The sequence below is a fragment of the Lytechinus pictus genome, chromosome 5 (assembly GCF_037042905.1).
Source record: "Lytechinus pictus isolate F3 Inbred chromosome 5, Lp3.0, whole genome shotgun sequence".
In the NCBI taxonomy this organism is placed as follows: Eukaryota; Metazoa; Echinodermata; class Echinoidea; order Temnopleuroida; family Toxopneustidae; genus Lytechinus; species Lytechinus pictus.
Window position 1 is genome coordinate 26,507,004 of NC_087249.1, and position 16,764 is coordinate 26,523,767.

At 37.6% G+C, this 16,764-nt stretch overlaps 2 protein-coding genes across 2 annotated transcripts in view; one reads left to right on the forward strand and one right to left on the reverse strand.

Moving 5' to 3' along the window:
* Nucleotides 1-1,492: 1,492 nt before the first annotated feature.
* Nucleotides 1,493-15,169, forward strand: LOC129262200 (U3 small nucleolar ribonucleoprotein protein MPP10-like). Its single transcript, XM_064100125.1, has 9 exons — nt 1,493-1,629; nt 7,227-8,052; nt 8,780-8,946; nt 9,315-9,507; nt 10,194-10,335; nt 10,639-10,844; nt 11,354-11,575; nt 12,353-12,586; nt 13,940-15,169. The coding sequence occupies exons 1-9, from the start codon at nt 1,550-1,552 to the stop codon at nt 14,081-14,083; spliced, it is 2,214 nt and encodes a 737-aa protein (XP_063956195.1). The 5' UTR covers nt 1,493-1,549; the 3' UTR covers nt 14,084-15,169.
* LOC129262198 (tetratricopeptide repeat protein 37-like) overlaps nt 14,727-16,764 on the reverse strand; it is a 49,635-nt gene continuing 47,597 nt past the window's right edge. The window contains exon 45 of the mRNA XM_064100124.1: nt 14,727-16,676. Coding sequence (XP_063956194.1) covers nt 16,602-16,676 — 75 coding nt within the window. The 3' untranslated portion in view covers nt 14,727-16,601. The remainder of the gene's footprint in view (nt 16,677-16,764) is intronic.

The following is a 16,764-nucleotide window of genomic DNA, read 5'->3' on the forward strand; positions in this document are numbered from 1 at the left end:
CTGCCTGTTCGTGAGCTACAGTTCATCAACACCAACACCAACACCGAACTTAAAATCACGATTTTCCCAATCCCTGGGGGTTGGTGTTGGTGAATGGGGAAATTGCACGTAGATCGTCAACACCAGCCGCAGTGCTTGGTTCAGCAGACGACATTCAACACCAGCCTTCAACACGAACTGCCGGAAATACGTCATATTTTCCGAGGTCAATCCCCGGGGGGGCCACTTCCATTGACGAGTGGATACCATGCGCGACCACGGGGTCTTGAAAAGCACCCTAAACACGTATTTTCCATATTCTGAAAATGCACCCCTTAACAAGTATTGGCGTGTGAAACCTTACCCTTAACAAGTATTGGAAACAAATACTATTGGCAGGTATTCCCAGAAAAGAACCCCTAAACAAGTACAGAGATATTTTACTGTTATGTCACGCGTCCGTCGGTTTTACCTTTAGACACAGTATTTTGGTTTAGTACGGCCCCACCTTCCACACCTCGTGCAAATCGGACTCTAAACACGTAGTGTTGGGGCAAAAAGGACATCCTTTATAAAACATTTTGTTTTTGTTTGATCATCCCCGCATATAGTTTTACCCTAAACACGTATATTTTTCCGAGCGAAATAGATACCCTTTTTTCAATATTTTTGTGTTTTTGACACCCTTATCACGTTACGTACGTATTTGCCCTATCTTGAAAAAGACATCCTTTTTACGTGTTTTTTTGGTCGCGCATGGTATCCACTCGTCAATGTAAGTGGCCCCCCCGGGGGTCAATCCCAACACCAGCCTGATTTCAAGTACGGTGTTGTGGCTGGTGTTGGTGTTGTCACAACACCAACACCAGATTTCAACACCGTACTTGAAATCACCGATTGTATTCGTCAGTTAAAATAAACAAAATATTTATTTATTAAATGATGTGATATCTCATGAAATTGTATAAAATTTGATTTAAAAGCAAGCTTACGAATTTTATTTGTTTATCATAAATTTCAGAAACACACCGCTTATAGCGCATCATAAAAGACGGGCGACACGAAAGACGGTCCTTGGAAAGACCCTTTCGTGCAATCGGCCCCAGGGCTTTAGGGGGTGAGAAAATCACTGTTTACCAAAATTGCTGTTCAAAAAGCTGGGGATGAGATGCTGTATAGACTGAAGTTTAAGTACCTTTTTTTTTTACAAACAAAATAATAAGGTGTATCTCATGAGACCTTGATAATGCAAGCGCGAAGCCCGAGCTTAAAATTTTGCACGTCATGGCTTTTACCTAAATTTTTTTAAATATCTGAACCATATAACTTTTTTAATATTCATTATAATCTATAATTTTCCTTGGATTTTATCCCGATTTCCTTGAATATTCTTAAATATCTTTTGATTTTGTTTTCATTTTCTTTGTAATTCCTTGATTTTTCAAAATTCGTTGAAAAATTCCTTCTTTCGTCAAAAATTCCTTAAAATTCCACAAAACAAGGAAAATTCCTTGAATGTGGAATTAGCGTTTAGCTTTCCATACATCTAAAGCAACGCTACTGCAACAGCATGGCGTCAAAAGATGGTCATTTAAATGGTGCTTTACACAAGTTCGAAAAATCTACGAAGAATCCAGAAAGATATATTAGGTTTGTATAGTGATTTTGTAGTGATATTTATAGTTTCATTTAATTTGAATTCCTTATTGTGCTTTAATTTGCAGCTTATCTTTACGATATTTTGTGTTCAGTCCCACCCATGTAGTTTTGAGTTTGTTGAGAAGATTTTAGCTAACTCAACCAGGCCAGGTACACGAACGGGGAAAAATCAAATTAGATTTGTCTTCCTATTGTGTTTATTGAATTGTTTGTCTATTTTGTGTGTGTGTGTGTTATTGAGTTTTACAGACATCAATTTGCCATAATAATCACTTTGATTTTGGCTTTTGGGCAGCCAACGCACGCCCGGAATTCGGAAAGAGAAACCACTCTGGGGCTACACCGCTATTCCAACGCGTGTTGGAAAAGTCGACGCCAGACGGGTACGTTTTGGCCTTGAATTTCCAGCAAATTAATCAAAATTACGGCCTAAATTTAGGTCTATGTTATCAATTATATACTAATTTCATAATTATAATGTAAAACGGGTACTCACGGGTTCTTTTCTTTCCAAATTTTGTGTTTTCATCGCCTCTTCTGGCCAACTCTTGCGATGGATTTTGTCGCCATAGGATCCTGTACGTGCAAATCCAGGGCGAGTTGTCACATGACGCTCGCGAGTCTCTAGGGGTAATGGCCTTTAATCAAGGCGTTCTTTTTGCTATAATTTTATAATGACGCTTAAATATCGAAATCAATGTAGACGAGTCTGTGCAGGGGCATAACAGGGGTATATAAGAGGGGGCATAGTACATGTCGCATGTGGAAGATAAAAGTTACGTAATGTAAGTCCCGAGCACTAGCGTACCTAGGGGGGGGGGCAGTCTGCCCCCCCCCCCCCCCCGATGAGTCACAAACCCATGCAAATTACATATCTCTGCCCCCCGGCCCCCCTGACGAGCTTGAAAACCTATTTTGCCCCCCCCCCCCGACGAGCTTGAATACCTATTTTGCCCCCCCCCTGGCGAGCTTGAAGACTTTTTTTTTTGCTTGTCAAATTTTTTCTGGTACGATTGAAGACCTTTTTCATTGAAGAGCCTTTTTTTCCTTTTTTTTTGCTTGTCAAATTTTTTGGCGGCCGATTTTGCCCCCCTGTGGAAAATCCTAGGTACGCCATGCACTGCCCGCGCTACATGTATGTTGGTAGCCCTGGGACCTCTGGATATTAACTAATCCAATTTAATTACAGATGGCAGATTTTTTTATTATCTGAGTAGCCCCCCCCCCCCCGGATTATTTGTTCTCACATTACTTTCCTTTTTAAATTTCCTTTCGTTCTTTCTTTCATTTTTCTTTCTTTCTTCCTTCCGTTGCTCCTATGTTTTTTTTTCAGGTGAAATCCACTCGGGGGATGGCCAGCCATGCCCCCATCTGTTTATGCCTCTGAGATGTAGGCTATACTCATGATCTTAATCTTCGATTTTCCAAAGTAGGGGGGTGCAATTTCTCAAGTAAAATTTGACAACCCCCCCAAAAAGGTTATCACAGAAAAATTGTCATTTTGTCTCGCGTAAGATTTGACAAGTAAAAAGAAAAGATGGTTACTAAAAATAAAAGACTCATTTTGTCCGTGTAATATTTGGCAAGCCTCCCCCCCCCCCCCCAAGTTTAACATATCGGAGGCGCGATGGCTCAGTCGGTAGAGCAGGGGTTTCGGATTCCGGTGACCCGGGTTCGATTCCCAAGTGGTGCGCTAGTGCCCTTAAGGCTTATCCTCATTACCAGGTCCCTCGGAGAGGACCTTAAGCCGTTGGTCCCCTGGTTGCTTGCTCACAGGCATTCGTGCTTTTTTAGCAGTCAGGTAAAAAATCTCGATATAACATAACATTTAAAAAAAGTGAAGGTCATTTTGTCCTGCGTGAAATTTTAAAAGTAATAAAAAGATGGTCACTAAAATTGAAGTTCATTTTGTTTGTGAAATATTTGGCAAGCCCCCCTCCCAAAAAAAGGTTTTAACTAAAAATGATTGAAGGCCATTTTGTTCCTCTTAAAATTTGTCAAGTATAAAAAAAAAAATCACTAAAAAATGAAGGTCATTTGTCCCACGTAAAATTTGACAAGCCCCCCCCCCCTAAAAAAAAATGAAAGGTAGCTGATAATGATTGAAGATCATTTTTTCTTGCATAACATTTTACAAAAAAAAGTGTGTCACTATTTGGCGAGCCCCCTACCCTCCAAAAAAAAGGTTTAATTAATAATGATCGAAGGTCATTTTGTCTCTCGTAAAATTTGACAAATAAAAAAAAAGTTGTCACTAAAAAAAGAAGGTCATCTTGTCGCGCGTTATATTTGGCAAGCCCCCACCCCCCTAAAAAAGTTTGTCATTAAATATAGAAAGTCATATGTTCAAAGTAAAATAAATTTGGGAAGCAAAAAAGAAAAGGACAAAAAAGAGCAAAGAATATGAACAAAATATCCCCATTACAAATATTGCTGTGATTCTCATAAGGAGGTGGGGGGGGGGGGGGGACTTAACTTTGTACGAACGACATTTTTTTTTTACATCCAAAATATTGACTATGAATCTCAAAAGGTGGAACGGGCCAGAAATGCTCAACCCCCCCCCCCCCCCGATCTGCCATTGATTCCAATCGATAATGACTTTTCCCTGCAATACTGATGCTTGAAATCAAGATACTGAAGATTGATATATTGTAATATAAATTATGAACGTCTGACAAAAAGATAACCAACCGATCACCTGACCGATCAGCTGACCAGTACGTGAATCACATCGTAGTTGATCAGTCCCCACAGCGTTTGGAACGCTCACCAAGAATTCAAGAAAAAAGACTGAAAATGTAAGTTTAACCTCAATCCATTAAATTTCAAATGTCGTAGAAGTTTCCTAAATTGTTACCATCCACTATGTATTAAGGCGTACATTTGCCAAAGTTCTTGGGTGCAAATAGAAACGGCAATGTCTAACCGGTTTTATCACTGATGTCGCCTATGAGGTCCATACATGTAATGTTTGGACCTCATTGGTACTAGGAGTGAGAGAAACTAAATTCAAGTTAACATGGAAAACTAATTTCACAAGCCAGCGCTGCACCACTGACACTAATACGAGGTTAGTATATATACTAACCTCGTACAAGGGACCGTGTTTGACCCTGGATTTCGAAGTAGTTGGCAAACATCGCTTCATTGCTGAAGTAATATTTGCCGAAACTCCTTCTCGCTAGACGCTACGCACCGGGGCTCTTTCCGGTAAGTAGCAATAGGCCTAGGCCCTACATAAAAAATTGATTTGTAAATAATTTCATTACAAAAAGAGCAAATTTCGCTTACCTCGGCCAGCAAGTGACTTCGTTTGTCTACGGAAATACAAGGAAGCCCGTTGGTGGCGCTAATAAATTTCACAACCTTAGGCTTGATTCAGCTCCTCGGTAATTTTATAACTGTGTCTAAATTCTTTGAATGCGCAATTCTTATGATTAATTTACTAATTATGGGCACCAATAAATGAAATACCTTCAAAAACATAATTCAAGATTACTATTGGCGATGATAACACTTTTTTGCAATTAATTTAAAACGATGACTAATAAAAAAAAAATTGAAAAAAATACACATGCCTGGAACGAAACCAGCAGTACAAGCTTTAACGAAATTCAATAATACGGTATACCAAAGTCTATACAATGAAAAGATTGGACACTTCACAGACTTTGCGTAATGCCTTGCGTCGATTTGCGTGTAAAATAGTGTAGGTGCCTAGTCTTTCCCTTGTCGTGTCTTTGACATGAATATAAATCGTGTGCCCTCTTTAGGCAAAAATTGATATCCACGCTGACCAATTTTTGTCTCCGTGAAATCTTCACTAATGATCAAGAAAATATACATATTTTTAAAAAGAAACTTCAAGGAGAAGTCACGGAAGAATCTAAATGATTCGGTAAGTGTCATAGCAGAATGTGAAATACCAGATTATGCGTGATATTTTATGTGGGCAAAAGCCCAGTATATTTTGGATGTGTCGTGTGTGTCGCGTGCATATGACCGATATTCCTTCGCCCGCGAGACGATATGAACCCATGGGTGGCGCTGCACTGCAGTTGTCAATCACCACAACACACAGCAAACACATAACTTATATACACAGGCACTATCACTTACCACATGGTAACCCCGATTTCAACTCCAAAATCCCTAGGGCCTAGGCTTAGTATAGTAAGGCCTTACTTAGATAAAGTAAAATTTTGCCCTTAAAATGCGAAATATTCACCATAAATTTCAGAGCACGCGGCAGCCTTAGGCTTAGCTCCTTAGCTCAGCTTTAAGAAGCGGGGTAGTCGAAACATGCGCTTAAAAAGTTAAAATGAACAAATCTGTGGTTTTGTTCCCAGTTCGCAAACTTAAGATCGTATCTTCAAAATGGCACATCAAAAAGAAAAATCTGAAAAACTCTACTGCATTGAATTTGCACAGAAAGCAAGTCAACGGCATGCTAAAGGCAGGCTTTCATTCTACATGGGGCCAGGGTCCGAGCGTAATACGGGAGCAAATGACGGCTGCAACTTCCAGGTTGCATGCGGTGTGCAATTCAGTGGCGTTTGCACGCATTGACTTTTGAAGGCGCGTTGTGCCGAACAAAAGGCAGGGGCTGTTGAACTGTGGTCACAATATACGGTGATGCATTTCAAGATTTTATGAAAATTTGAGATAGAAGTTAAAAATAAACATTGCAATTAAAAATAAACAAATATATTTAACAAACATTGATTCAAATTTCATTTTGTGAAAAAACATTTTAGAACAAAAAATATTACAGAAAATCTTAACATGTAAAATTTCGGGCAGGCTGCTCTAACGCCAATATGGCCAATGGTTAATGTAGGCACTTACTGCAATTTCAGGAACTGAGAGTGCTAAAAATAGATTCTGTAACCTCAATTCCTCCCAGTTTACCATTTTATGACTTACCGTCTTCTAACAATTGTGTTATGAACCTGATATATTTACATTAACTAGCACACTGATTGGTGTTGGCCAACTGCACTTGACAGGTGAATGAACTTTCCTAGATTTCTTGTGTAGAGAATTTATTATAAATGAAGATAATCCCAATACAGGGATGATCCTAATTTTCAGTCTGATGTCTCTACTGACAAGACAAGAAAATAATAATGGCATCCAGTATGTCTAATGGTGATACAAAAAGTAAATTGAAAATGGCGACATTGTTGATGTTTTTGACAGAGCACACACATGAGTTGAACCCAACATGGTGTTTCTTGTTTGTATTTTATGAATATGCATGAAAAAGCTAGGATTCCACATCTCATATTCAGCACCCTGAGCTAATGAAATGATTTTCTTATGTTTTTGTGTGTCACTGAACTTGCAGTGATTTAAGATTTGGTTAACTCAAGGGGTTCCACCAGCAAACCTCCCTTGTGAACATGGTGCAGACTGTAAGGGGTAACCATCCCTAAGTTTTATCTTAAAATATCTTCAGTACCAGACATCCTTTCTTTATTCCTTCATTGTGAAAACTTGACCCATTAATTCTTTGTAGTTTCATGATGGTGTTGTATTGGTTGCCAGGAACTAATTACTTAAATTTATTTCTTACATTACAGTTCCCAACCAGCTCATGTAAATGCTCTGACATCATGCACCCAGACTTTGTTTGGACTGGCAGCGAGTCATGCAGAGGCAAATCTCAACTCTTCAAATCCGCTATCGGAGCTTATCACTGAAGGATTCGATGAGGAACAGATATGGCAGGAGCTCGAACTGCAGAATCAGCCTGGTCTTCGCACCCTTGTGAAGCATGTTTCTAAAGCAATTGCTGTAAGAAATAGATTTCATCTCCAAGTCCCCAATGTAAAAAACACTCTTGGAGATGAGGATGGAGATCAAGATGAGGAGAGTTCTGATGGTGACGATGAGCAAGATGATGAAGAAGATGATGAAGGTGAAGAAGATGAAGGGGATGCAGATGAGATGATTGATAGTGAGGATGAGGAAGAAAAGCTTAGTTTATCAAGAACAAGAAAACCAAAGAAAGCTAGCAAAGATTCTGATGACAGTGAAGAGTCTGATACAAATTTTGACATTGACGAGTTGCACTCCAGAACTAAACCAAGAAAGAAAACTTCCAAGGCAAATGTTTTGATGGAGGACAAAGGTAAGAAGGCTAAAGTATCAGTCGTTGATGATCAGTTTTTCAGACTTGAAGATATGGAGAAGTTTTTAGAGATGGAGGATGCAAAGGAAGCAAAGCGTGTGAGACGAATGGAAAGAAAAGATGGAAGTGATGATGAAGACAATGAAGAAGATGAGGAGGAGGATGATGATGAGGAACCGGTGGACTTCTTTGAAGATGCTTCATCTGATGATGGGGGATTTGACAATGAGGATGATGAAGATGATGATGAAGATGACAACATTACACACAAACAGGTAACTGAATGAAACCTTTGCAGCAAGTTGACTTGTGTGAATTGAAAAAAAATCAAAGAACAATATCAATGAAAGTTTGAAAGAACTGGACAAACAAGAAATTAAGCTTTGGTTTCAAGGGTTTTGTTGTACTTTGATCAAAGGGTGGAGGTCAAATGTGATTTTTGTTATAATTAGAAAAAATGTAACACCTGTAAATATTGTTTAGAAGTCTATAGAAATCTTACATTTTTTTACTTAGACAAGAATGTATTACAAATACATTTAGGCCTGTTCATCGATGATTCAAGGAAAATAGCTAGTGATAGGCAAGAAAGGGCAGTTACCAATTTTAAAATTCATTTTGCCCCATATAGTCTCCCTAATTTTATGCACAAAAAAGTAAAGTCATTTTTTTATCTATGATGCATATTTTTTCTCATGGAAGTGCAATATCTGCATGACTTATCTTCTCTTCATTTTAATGTGAGATACGTCTATCGGATAAGGGCTTACCAATCTTGATGGTATCTCATCAAAGTAGATTGAAGATCAGATGGATCTTTATTTTTACTCATTATTTGGATGAATTGTTACCCATCCATCAAAATAATCAGTATACAGAAAGTGATATCAGTGATCAATCGCATAATTGGTACGATCATGAACAGTTCTTTAGCAAACCAAATATTCCTGATTTTTGTGTTTCTTGAATCTTAAGCAGTTTTTATTTCTTCTTTTTGGATAGGATAAGAAGAGCACACGTGACATGATGTATGGGGACTTCTTTCCTGAGCCTGGCACAGAGATGGCAACAAAATTCTCTAAGAAGAGGAAAGTACATTTTGAAAGGGAAGATGAAGAAGAAGAAGAGATTGAAGAAGATGGGAATGGAAAGAACTTTGAAGAAGAGAGGTAAGTGTTGAGGCATGGTGCTTAAGAAATTCTTGAAAGACAGCATTTTCTTTTTTATCTGTTGAGCAACAAATTCTTCAGTGAAGATAAGACTTTAAACAACCTACTCAAGGTTAGTATACTTAACTTCAGTTCGTTTACGAAAGTGCTACACCAGATATTTTATCTCATTTGCATTATGAACACTTAATCACAGATATATATTAAATATTTTGCGACATAATTTTGCAATAATTGCATGCACTGGTTTACGGTCAAGAAATTCTGATTGCCTAAGCAATTGAAATTTAATTGGTCGGGAAATCTATCATTAGTAATTTCATCCACTTGATCATTATGTCGTGTTTGTTGATTCCTATAAACTTCAGTTTTGAAGAGGCAGACTTTGAAGACGCCGATGATGAGCTGCTTGCTGACCTCCGGAAGGCATCAGGAACCAGGAATAAGGATGATCTACTCCTGAGCGGCAGTGAGAGTGAAGGAGAGGATATCTCGGACATCCTTGGTGGTCAGAGAAAGAAGGGAGAGGACAAGTCGTCTTTCGAGAAGCGCCAGGAAAAGGTGACAGTTTGGATTTATCCATTCATATTTGATAAATATGGAAGGATAAAATATGTCTGAATTAACTGGAAGGAACTGGGCATCTGGGAGGATGATTTGAATAGTAATGTCTTCTGACTTCATCTTAATGTTTACGCTGTGCCTTGAAAGAGCAGAAATTAAGGTCAGAAATACTGCTAAAATTAGAAAATTCTATACATGATGTAAAGAATATATTTTCCTTCCAGATTCAGAAGAGGTGGTCTTGTGGAAAATCACAAAATTTGAACCAATTATTTTTTATCAATCCCTGTATATCCCATTCCATGATACACAAATGGAAGATTGCATAGAATGTATTAGGCCTACTTATTTGATATTGACTATAAGGCCCATTTACAAATGATTCATTATCTGCTTACTTTCAAAGTTAAATGTTGTAGGTGACAACCTGAAAGCCTACCGATATGTTTGACAGATGTAGCAAAAAGCGATGTATGCAAAATGGATTCTGTGTATTAAGACCGTTCTTTGATAATAATGGTGATGTATATACTTGGACACTTTGTTCCCCAGGAAGGAAACTTCCATGATTTGAATAATATAGTAAAATGTTTTATAGGACAGCATGAGTTGTCTTTGTATTCCATTCATATTTGAATGATGCAAAATAATATTATGATAATGTCTTTTCAATTAATTTACAGCTCCGTAGCAAGATTAAGGACTTGGAACAGTCTAATTTGGCAAAGAAATCTTGGCAGCTGACTGGAGAGGTTGCTGGGATCAAACGACCTGAGAACAGTCTCCTTGAAGAAAACCTGGAATTTGACGTCAGAACAAGACCAGGTATGCATTTATTCATGTTAACGCTAACTTCAAGGTGGATTGGCAGAGGCTATAGAAAATTGCAAGGGCATTCATCAGCTCTCACAATAGCATTAGCACGAGTATGTGATATGGTTGCAATATTTTTGTAATGCTTTCTCAAACAAGGTATTGTGTTTATTAGACTAATATACCAAGGGAGACTAGAAGTGAAATTTTAATTGCATATGGTCTTGATATTTGTCCACATTTAAGCATCTCTGTTCAGATTAATTCCTGTCCCATCATACCACTAACCCTGTTCACAAATGACTCCCTCCCCAGCTCCTGTAATCACCGAGGAGACCACTAAGAATTTAGAGTCTTTGATCCAGCAACGCATCCTAGACCAGGCCTGGGATGATGTCCAGAGGAAGGCCAAGCCTAAAGAGGAGGTCAAGGAATTCAAGAAGAGGGTGACCTTAGACCAGGAGAAGAGCAAGATGAGCCTCGGAGAGATCTATGAACAGGAATACATCAAACAGACTCAGGTATTTTGGTTTTTCTATTATTATTACAAGTTCATGGGGGTGGGAGGGATAAGAATGGGAAAGATATTAAGTATGGCTCGATTCCTAGAGATACAAAGTGCAGTAGCAGTGGAGATATTACAACCTCCATCTTCAATTAACTTCCTTCTCCTCTTCTCCACTCTCATATTCCTTTCCACCTCTTTATTCTTCATCTCTCTTTTTCCTGACCCATCCTCTTGGTTTCCTCCCCACCCCGTCTCCTTTCCTTTCTTCTCTACTCCCCTATCTTTGTTCCCTCTCGCCTTTCATTTCTCCTTCCATTCTCATCTCTATTTTCTAATTATAGCCTTCTCTACCTCCTGCTCCTCTTCCTCCTTCTCATTACACCTTCTTCGTATGTTACCATGAAAGATGTGAAAGTGAATTGATAATCCTTGTTAATATGTAATATCTCTTAATTCAATTTAAATATATTTGACCCATTTACCACAATTCATCTTTCTTGTGTCTAATTTTTCAATAATTAGCAAGAAGCTGAAGAGGAAAAGGAAGATCCATTGCACAAGGAGATCAAGGAATCCATGGATTCACTCTTCATCAAGCTAGATGCCCTTTCAAACTTCCACTTTGCTCCTAAACCAATCGGTCCTGAGGTCAAGATCATCTCCAACACTCCAGCCATCTCCATGGAGGAGGTCGCACCAATCAGTGTCGCTGATTCATCCATGCTGGCTCCAGAAGAGATCAAGGTTAGTTGTCGATAGACCACTGAACCCTTGTATCTCAAAATTTACTAAAACAAAAGCTCAGAACAAGCTCTTATGTAAAGTTATGACATAAATGGCAACCTTATTTGCCTGGAGAGATCTCTACTGGAATTAAGAGACCATTTTCAAATGATATGAGGTTGCCACTATTGCCATTATTCTAAATACAGGTTTTCCATGCTTTCCTTTTTCTAAATTTTGAGATGTGAGGTTTTAACAGTCCACCAATGTTACATGTATGTGTGTAATTACATAGGCTCATTAATGTTTTTTTGCATTATGTGTATCCATAATGAGGGTACAATCAGTTGGAGCAATTACAAAACAAAAGATGAAATTCTTGGGAGATCTTCCACCTATCTCCACCACTGTAATTAAACGTAAATATGGTTTGCTGGTCACCGTTTCCGTAGTGAGAAAGAAGTTATTTCTGATGTACTTTTGTTTGCGCCCCCTCATAAAACCAGAGGATGGAAACCTTTAAATTTTGTTGATTTCATATGTAGGAATACAAACAATTTGTTACATGATTTACCAACCTTCATGTGAGATCGCAAAGCCTGGCGTAGCATTTGTTGATTCATTCTCGGATGTGTCAATAGTAGCAATATCCATATGTGTACATGATTTTTAAAGTATGTGGGTGGGGCTAAAGAGATTAGATTGGTGGTTAGCTGATGATCTACCATTTTTTGCTTTTCAAGTAAAACTAATACATGACGGCGAATTGATGATAAGTTTTATCTTTACATATCATAGGACAAGGAGAAGGGCGAGTTGAAGGGTAAGACAGAGAGAACCACAGAGGATCGGAACAGAGATCTACGTAAGAAGAAGCAGAGGCAGCGAGCCAGGGCCAAGGACAAGGAAAGGAAGGAGAAGCTGGTTGAGAAATTAAATCCAGGGCTTGGTAACAAGTACAGCAAGAAGGCTGCAATGGAAAGATTGGAAAAGAGTAGCAAAGCACCATCTAGTACCACTACAATTGTAAAGGTCTGTATTTCTCCTTATCATGAACATTAAATAGCATTGATTTACTTTTAGGCTTATGATTTTTCGGAAAATTGTACAAAATCGACAGTGATTGAAAAATGTATATTTGGAAAGAGGATAGCGTCATGTTCATTCATGCAATTTTACTCTGACAAGTGCATGTTGAAAAGCTTCAGATTTTAATGCCATTTTCCAATGATTATTGATTGTTGGTAAGAAATACAGGTAGAAATCTCAGAGTCCTGAAATCAATTATCACAATATACAGTCCGACCTCTCTTATACGGACACGTTGGGACCAGCACCAATCCGGATAAGGGATTTATCCGGATCTGGGAGACCCAATATTAAATACACGCAGCTGCCTCTCCAACGGCGGTGGCTACACGTAATCTATTGTAGTGGGCATACAGACAGTATTCACTGCAGTGTCAGTGCAAATTATAGGCAGTATTTTTACGGAAATGAAATCGATCGATGGCCAATACTGTTGGATAATTTACCTGCTAAAATGATTGAGGTATACATCGAGCATACCTCGACAGAAAGAGAATGACTCGATGAAACTAAGTTTTACAATTAGATCATCGCGGCGGGTATCGCAGCTTTGCAATGTCAGCCATCGTTATACTGACTGTAGGCTCAAACATGATAGATGGCGCTGTCCGTATTAAGGCCTAGTGTTGGCTAGCGAGGTATGTGTTGTTTTTCCCGGGAAACAAAAAGAGAACGTGATGAAATGTTTGCGCTGCGCCCTGATTTCCTGGAAAATCATCCTAAGTTCGCTAAGTTCTTTCTATGATTTGTGTGAGAGATTTTCATAAAATTGAGAAATGTTGTTGGAGGTAGACTATATTGGAAAATATCAAAGTGAATTTGCGTATATAGGATTGAGTTTAGATTGAAATCTCATTTCCTCACGTACTAGATTGAATTGAAAAAAAAAATGTATCGGCAAGTGTGCGTCCGGATAATAGAGAGATCCGTATAAGGGGAGGTCGGACAGTATTTGGTCATTTCTGTATTCGAAATCTACTAAGCATGTACCATCAAATAACCTTTTTCTTTCATTGAGTTTCATCTGTATGTTACAAGATTTATCAGCAGGACATCACAATGCCAAATGCCATTTCATAATAGGTGCATGAATTGGGAATCCTCTCTTATTAACCCACAAATCTCAAGTTCCGAGACTGTAAGACTTAGGCATGTCGTCAAGACTCGGGATTATGCAAACTCACAAAGTAAAGAGAGCAGGAGAAAATGAATCGGTCATTACTCATTGGTAATCATTTTATTAATGGATTAGCATTGCACTAAATTTGTTTGTCTTTTTTTCTTTCTTTTCTTCAGGATATGGAGAATACTAAAGGCAATCTCAAATCTTCCAAGGCATTCTTCAGTAAGCTCCAAGAAGAAGTGGTCTCCGAGGTCCATGGATTCAAGACCAAGAAAAAGAAAAAGAAGGTCATGTCAGGAACACAACTCAAATTGTAGATTGTGAAACTTATTTTGGACACTCAATTGTACTGAATATCCAAATATCAACGGTGCCTACAGTACCTCGCGCATTTTGTGAATCTGTCAGAATCCGGTAAACCTCGCATCTTGCAAGCAGGAAGTTTTTTCATAAAAATTCTGGTTACATTCAAAGTGGAATTCAAGAGTGACCTTTGTTGTTACTGCTTTGTGAGAGTACTTCCATTGACCAGATGACTATTTGATACTAATCAACCTTCCAGTGAACCGGGATCAGATTGATTTGAATATGATGGGAATGCCATACTAAACTATTGAAGGGTGTCTGGATGCAGTAAGAATGTACTGCAAATGCCAATCAATAGTTCCTCAAAAAATTCCATTTAAGTTTTCTTCCTCAAAAGCAGAAGGCATGCCTCACAAATTATTTTGAAATTTTTTGACAATGTATGAAATCTTCCATGAGAAGGAAAATCTGTCAAGAATCATAGTCCGTGTAAAAAAATGGAGGAAAAAGGCAATGTATGCGACAGACGAGAGGAATAGTGAAGGAACGGGGGGAGAGGAGGGAGTATCATATAATTCTCACAATTTCCCATGAATAAAGCAAACATGTTCAAGTTAACTCAGCTTATGAAACACAAAATTCCTTGTGCAGAAATTAATAGAAGATTAACACATATCCCCCAAACCATGTGAAATTTATTAAATTAAAATAATATTTTATCATTAATGTAAAAAGTACACTGTGCTTGTTTCCATCTCTTGTTTGCCTTTATGGTGTAATTATTAGTAATCCTTTGTAAGGAATGGATCTTCAGCATGAAGCTTGTTTAAACTTTTATGATTCACTCAAATTCATTGGGCTTGACATTAATGTTATAACATTCACATTTCTCTCATATGGAAACAATGAAAGTCCAAATGATGGTTTACACTTCTATCTTTTTATCTCTTCCAATTATCCACTGATTTGCAGCAAGGTTTATAATCAGTGTTTAATTTCTCTTCTCCCACATACACAAGATAAAATGATTCAAAGAAAAATGACTTACGAAATAAATGTACACCAAGGTTTATATTTTCATATTTATTAATGAAATATAGCTTTCTTTGCGAATATACAGTCGAGGCCAAAAGTTTACATACATCCATAGAATTCAGTGAAATTTTTTCGCTTGCCAAACATTGTGAAATTTACTATATCTTCAGAAATATAAATACTACCATGACGAATTGGGTATCAAATGAAAGAGTGTATTAAGCTCTTTCCCATGATTGGGATGCCGTGAGGCTTAAAGTATAGTTCAGGTGGAATTATCTTTGAAGAAAATGTTCGTGCCAAATGTATTCTATTGTTCATTCAATTTTCAAAAATCGTTTCATAGAAATATATAAATGTCAAATCTATGATTTATATTACATTTTCTGTCATGATATTTCACCACTGAACAAAAAAGTGTAATATGAAATGTTTGTGTTGAGAAGTAACTAGCACAAATATGAAATGTTTTTGTCAATTTTTAAAAATAATTTTTCTAAAATATGAAGATTTTTTGGGAAAAAATGACAACTAAATATCATTCAGCTCCTGATGACAAAGCAATGCAATGAAAGGGCATGACGTACTCGTTTGTTTGATGTCACATTCGTCACGATATCACAAATATTTTATAAGATACAGTAAATTTTATGATGTTTGGCAAGTGTCAACTTTTCTTTGAATTTCCTGGGTGTATGTAAATTTCTTGCCCCAACTGTAGGTACAAGTTTTTATTCTCATAGAAGTCCTTGAACATCATATCCCATTTTTAACTCATCTGGCCATATTTATTTTGTCATCTATCATCGGACAATGAGTGTGTAGTTATAGGCCACCAACATGGAGAGGTTTCCATAACATAGCTCATATATTGAGGCATAACTTCACAACTAAACCATTGAGATATGGCAAGATACATCAGGGTGTTCAAACATGATCTCCAGTATGAATTAAATCATTTGAATTCAGTCAAACTTTGTTCAAATATCAGGAAAACATAAGGACTTCCATTTTGATTTCATATTCCGATAATTCAGAAAGTATTACCATGTTTCTGATAAATTAAGGTAGTATATTTCTGCCTCTTATTTACACCATATATACTGAGTTTCCTGCTCTAACAATGCTTCTCCAATAGGCCCATTTATCTTGACAATTGGACCAAATAGATTAAGAAAGTTGCTGTTTCACTGTTCAATTAAAACAAATCTTTTGGACAATTACACTGACACCAAGTCTTAGCAATGACATCTTGAATTTGGAGGACTTAAAGTTACATAATCAGAGATTAAATTTGCTTTCCTCCTTTCACCGTAAATAATGATTGTCCAATTTACCAGACTGATATATATGTTCAAAATTTGGTCTAAAAAAGGCTTTCGCTGCCATAGCTCAGCATCCCACCACCCTAAAAATGAAGTCTTAAAATAATTTTTTTTCTTGAATTGTAAGTTCAGCTATCAAAGTATCATGTTATGGTTGCCATAACTACAATTATAGTGCTGAAACCATTGTCTGTAGTCTTGTACTGAAGGGATCCTGTTTCTCCAAGGCTTCATTCACAAGTGCCTGTAAAAGGAAAACAAATAACCAAATGAATTGTTCAGGATACTCATTATTCTCAACATTCATGACTGATGCATCTTGCAAAATATTC